At 33.9% G+C, this 5,879-nt stretch overlaps 2 protein-coding genes across 2 annotated transcripts in view; one reads left to right on the top strand and one right to left on the bottom strand.

The window, feature by feature from the left end:
• LOC104739699 lies at window positions 166-3,978 on the top strand. The gene is made up of 8 exons (XM_010460134.2): window positions 166-399; window positions 486-875; window positions 1,272-1,358; window positions 1,448-1,657; window positions 2,359-2,523; window positions 2,619-2,672; window positions 2,760-2,906; window positions 3,439-3,978. Exons 1-8 carry the CDS (start codon window positions 385-387, stop codon window positions 3,814-3,816), a joined length of 1,446 nt encoding a protein of 481 aa, XP_010458436.1. The 5' UTR covers window positions 166-384; the 3' UTR covers window positions 3,817-3,978.
• Window positions 5,438-5,879, bottom strand: part of LOC104739697 (EMBRYO SURROUNDING FACTOR 1.2-like) — an 8,106-nt gene continuing 7,664 nt past the window's right edge. Inside the window, 1 exon segment of the mRNA XM_019236117.1 lies at window positions 5,438-5,731. The gene's annotated coding sequence lies outside the window, so the exon portion shown is untranslated.

Raw genomic sequence — 5,879 nt, 5'->3', positions numbered from 1 at the left:
AAAGAGAAAAGCATCGTAGTTAGATTTTGCTTAGTCACACTTTATGTCGTCACTTTATGTCAGTGGGGCTTTTATGATTTTGTCATTTTATCTAATCTTTGGTTCTTCTGTATTCTTGGAGGTTAAAGTAAACAAAGGCATGAATGATTTCATCACAACCCAAGTACTTATAACACCAACACAAAACACACATAGAAACATTTAGACTATTACTTGAAGACACCACAATTCCATAAACCTCTTTTGATACACTTCCTCTCCCTCTCTCTCTCTCTCTCTCTCTCTCTCTTTCTTTTTTTGTTAACATTAAGAAGACCCCAAGAAGACAATAAGAGTGTTTCTTGATTCTTTATTTGGGGTTTGAGATGAAGAAATTTAGCTTTAATGGCTTTGGAAATGGTGAGAGCTTGAGGAGATTATAAAATAATTCAAGGGGGTTTTTGTCTTCTTTTGCTCACTTTCTCATTTTTTTTAATAATATCAAGAGAAATCGTTTTGGGGTCTTGATGGGAGGAGGTGAGTTCGTGTTGAGGAAACCCAGAAACGGCAATAAATGCCGTCGTTTCGATCGATGCAATACAATGAGACAAACAGAAACAGAGTCGTTCTCAGAAGAAACAAGAATGATAACAAGAGAAAGAAGACGAGGAAGAAGAAGAAGAAGAAGAAGCTTCTTCTTAGATATGATCCTTTTGTTACGTACTTGTTCCTCTAACATTCTTTTCCTCTCTCTTCTTCTCTTGTCTTCTTCTGTCTTATCCGAGAATCTCTCACCCAGAAACCAAACTCTCCGGCCACTCGAAGAGCTTAATAAGCTCAAAGCCATTAACCAACATCTCAGGAAGATCAATAAACCTTCCGTCAAGACAATTCATGTAAGTGAGATGAGATTTATCGTTCGTAATCATCTTTTTTAGAAACACAATCTCCTTCTTTCTCCCCTCTGTATGTTTTCATTTCCTATGTCTCATTAGAAAACACTCTCATACAGTACTCTGTTTCTGGCTCTGTATGCTCTGTTTCAAGAACTTGTTCTGTTTCTGATTCTTTATGTTCTGTTTCAAGAACTCGCTCTGTTTCTGATTCTTTATGCTCTGTTTCAGAAACACACACGCTCTTGTATTCCTCTTCTGTTTCGGATTCTTCCTTCCCTCGTTTTCAAATCACTCTTCTTCCTCTTATTGTGTTTCTGATTCGTTGCCCTCTCTTTTCTGGACACTCTTTCTCTTACTCTAATTGTCTGATTCATGGTCCCCTTTTTGTTGTTGCAGAGCCCTGACGGTGACATCATAGACTGTGTTTTATCACATCACCAGCCAGCATTTGATCATCCCAGATTAAGAGGACAGAGGCCAATGGTACGCATACCATATTGCTAAATCTTAAACTTAACAGTTAATGAAATGATGAACTAATTTAAAAGCTTTGTGAACTTAAATTACTGAAGGAACCTCCTGAGAGGCCAAGAGGGCACAACAGGAGAGGATTGAGACCAAAGAGCTTCCAGTTGTGGGGAATGGAGGGAGAGACATGTGATGAAGGAACTGTCCCTATCAGAAGAACAAAAGCAGAAGACATTCTCAGATCAAACTCTGTTTCTAGCTTTGGCAAGAAACTCAGACATTACAGAAGAGACACTAGCAGTAATGGCCATGAAGTAAGATTTTCATCTCCTTTTTTTTGTTCTTTTTCTTTTTGAAGTTTATTTCATTTCAAAAGTTTATTTTATTTCAAAAAAATAAAATCAAAGAACATTGTTCATATGAAAATTTAGATAGATAATTGATAACATATGCTAAAGGTCCACCTATACTATAACCAAAATTCTAAAGAGAAATATTTTCGTGTCCGAAGTTTTAGTAAAATTCGAAATTCGAATTCTTGGTATGAAAATGTAAGTATTTTGAAATGGATGGAATTATTTATTTATTTATTTACTACTACTATCTTTGGACGTGAGGAAAAAAGTGGTCAACGAAATTGGCAAGTGTTTTCACTTCCTTTTTAAACTTTAAAATTTATCTTTTTAGAATTGTAGGAAAAAAAAGATAAGGTAGACAAGCTTGTCGGTAAAAAAAAAAAAAAAAGAGAGAGAATAGTGTTGTTATACACACTACAAAAAAACTTCTTTTGATTAAATGATTAACCCTCTTCTACATCCTGTCAGCATATATTTTTTCCCCCAAGTAATATGACAACACAATTTAATCCAAATGTAAAAAAAAAATGGAAAACACAAACTCTCACGATGATTTATACAGCTCTGCCAAGTTTCTATAATATCTCGTTTATTTTAAGAGGGAATACACTTTAAATATATATTCTATCGGTTGTGTCAATGACTCATAAAAAAAATAGCACGCGGTGGGATACGTGAGCGGAGAGAAATACTATGGGGCAAAAGCAAGCATAAATGTGTGGGCGCCTCAGGTCCAGAACCAATACGAATTTAGTTTATCTCAGATTTGGATTATCTCTGGTTCCTTCGGTAATGATCTCAACACCATTGAAGCTGGCTGGCAGGTACTTAATTACTATCATCAAACCAAATCATTTTTAATATGTTATAATTAGCTAGTATCAATTGCTAACTGTGGATCATAATTATCTGCCATTAGGTGAGTCCAGAGCTCTATGGAGATAATTACCCAAGATTCTTTACTTACTGGACTGTAAGTAATCTGCCTTTTTGTATTTGTTTATATATTGTTTAGAGTTTAAAGAATATTATGAATTACTTCTTATGTTTTTGGTGACAGAACGATGCATATCAAGCAACTGGTTGCTACAATCTCTTGTGTTCCGGTTTTGTCCAAACCAATAGTGAGATTGCGATTGGAGCTGCAATATCTCCCTCGTCTTCATACAAGGGTGGACAATTCGATATTACTCTCCTGATTTGGAAGGTACAACTTGACTTTATCTAATTTATCATCAAAATATTCTCTCCTCTGCTCACACTCTAGCTTACAATATTCATTCATTTTCTTATCTTTGAAAATTGGGTATACAGTACAGGAAAAGAAAAAACAATATACTGCATATATATGCTTTAATTAGAAGATCTTTTTCTCTTTTTATCATTTTAAGAGAAAACTAAAAGAGAAGTATACTTGAGTATCATACCACTTATTACAAACTCTTTACTTTTGCTCTAAGTTATCCTTTTTTTCCATTCTTTGATACATTTGTCCCCAAATAGTTCAACATACTGACTCTCAAAGCAATGCTAGGAGCATGGCTCCTCATGAGTTATCAAATTAATAGTACTATTTATTTTCTCTAGCTAGCCTCACATGGGGTCATAATTAAAGGCATGCTTAGTCCTTTTTTTATATATAAAGTAGAACATATTTATTCTTTATTGTTAAGTGCTTAAAAATTCATCTTAAGTTTATTGTCACTGAATATATTTTACGTGTGTTTTTAATACATTAGGATCCGAAGCATGGGAATTGGTGGCTGGAATTCGGGTCGGGTATTCTAGTCGGGTATTGGCCATCGTTCTTGTTCACACACCTGAAGGAGCACGCGAGCATGGTCCAATACGGTGGCGAAGTCGTAAACTCACAAAATGGAGGAGGTCACACTTCAACACAGATGGGAAGTGGACATTTTGCAGAGGAAGGGTTCACGAAATCTTCTTATTTCAGAAACATCCAAGTAGTTGATTGGGATAACAATTTGGTCCCTTCTCCTAATCTTAAAGTACTTGCGGATCATCCGAATTGTTACGATATTCAAGGTGGTTCTAACCGGGCTTGGGGGAGTTATTTTTATTACGGAGGACCAGGCAAGAATCCTAAATGCCCTTAAAAACAAAAATTTAAATTAGGGTTTAGGGATTGGGAAGGTGTTTTAGGTTATAAGAGCCACTTTCATCATTTATTAGTTTTTTTTTGTTATGATCATGTTCATTTATGTGTAAATGTGAAAAAGTATATTGGAGGAAATGTACAAGTGCCATATGTTATACTTTATATTGTCTATCATCTCACATGTCAGGTAATGATTTATTCTTTACCTGGTTCTAGTCTTTAAAGTGATACAATTAAGCATTATAAGAATGTTTGGAAAACTCTGAAATTTGAATAAGTAGATATGTACATCAGGTTATTTATTATAGTTTGAGAGGAGGACAATGGGTGTTGGTCTTCCCAGCAAAGATTTAGATTTGTCCCGCAACAATAACAATCTCTTTTGAAAACATAGTCGCAATAGTCAAGGAAACATGGAGGTATAAAGATTTTGTTCTTGTTCGACCTTCCTATCTCCCTTAATTACCTACATCCTCACACCTACACATCAATATTAACACACCCCAGCTTTGACGATGTTCACAGCCTAGCTATCCGTTGAAGCGAGTGGTGTACGGCAATCACACCAATAAGAACAGACCGGTTTACATGAGCAAACCAACATGATGACCAGGTCAAAAGATGGAGTCATGACGTGGAGATATTTGATTTGAGTATGTAGAACATATATATACGCACGTTTTTATGTAAACACATATTTGTGGGATAGATATAACGTTGGGACTTTGGGTGCTTTAAAAGCGTTTTTTTTTTGCTAGCATATATGAGTAATGAGTGATTATTGGTAACATTTTGATCAGATCTCTCTTTTGTTTTCAGTGATTCAAAAAAAAAAAACAATAATAAATTTCTCAATACATAATATAATTAAAGAAAATAATCCAAATAGTTATATATAGTTCTCTTATTAAAATGGGAGGACAATAGGGACTAGAATCGCAATCTCTTCGGTTTTTCGTACATAGCTTTGGATTTTTGATACAGCACCAACATGGCCATTTAGCGAAAATTTTACCACATTGAGCAGGGCCACACGGCGGGATATAGAACTTGCTCTCTGTTTCTCTAACATCTATATGCATGCCTACGCATTTGAAACCACACGTCATTAACCAACATTAAAAATGACAAAAAAAAGACAAAGAAATGGTTATTATACACACATATATATGAAGAAGTCTAGACATATACTGATGGTGAACAAAGAGGGAAAACATGAATATGCATATGAGAGCTGTCTCTGATTTCATCGTTTATTTGTCTTAAACAATCTTCTGATGGAATATCTCTTGTTTCGTTTGTCTTATTTCAATACATTCAGAGTTTGTATTTTATATTCATATATATAGACTGTAAAATTGAAATGAAAACTCTTCTTACACTATATATTGTTCACCATCTTAAAAAAATAAACTATATACAATCATTAAACACTATTTAAATTAGTCAAGTAATTTTCCTTTTCTATATTTTTTTAGACTATAGTATTGAAATGAAAATAGTTCTTACATATATGGTTCATCATATGATTAAAGTTAAGAACTTTAGCAGTTTATATCAAATCTTTAGAAAATGCAATCGAAATCATATTATAAAGAAAATTAAGATAATTGTATGGAATGTTCTTATTTTAATTGAAACAAATAGTGACATTAGGAGTAGTAGTATAATTCAGCACTATAATGCTTCGTTGTATATCGGTTTATGAAAGTTTTAAACTTTAGGATGAGGACAATGAGTGTTGCAATAGTGTTTGTCATAGCATTGATTTTCCGTTTTCGTTTGATCCGCAACAATAACAGTTTCTTCTTAAACTGAAAGTTTAACATGAAACATGAAAACATGTTGGTACATAGATTTTGGTACATAGATTTTGTTCCACCTTCTTATATCTCTAACCTCCATCCTCACACCTGCACGTTGAATTTAAACACACATCAACCCAAATTTTATGACGAAAAAGCAATTTCAATAAATAAACTTTTCTATATATCAGAAAACCTATATTTTACATACATTGATTTAGAGCAAATAGAGTGAGCATGAGTATGCAGACAGAGA

The sequence above is a fragment of the Camelina sativa genome, chromosome 14, assembly GCF_000633955.1.
Source record: "Camelina sativa cultivar DH55 chromosome 14, Cs, whole genome shotgun sequence".
NCBI classification, from domain to species: Eukaryota; Viridiplantae; Streptophyta; class Magnoliopsida; order Brassicales; family Brassicaceae; genus Camelina; species Camelina sativa.
The sequence above is the reverse complement of the archived record's forward strand: the minus strand, read 5'-3'. Positions and strand labels throughout refer to the sequence as shown.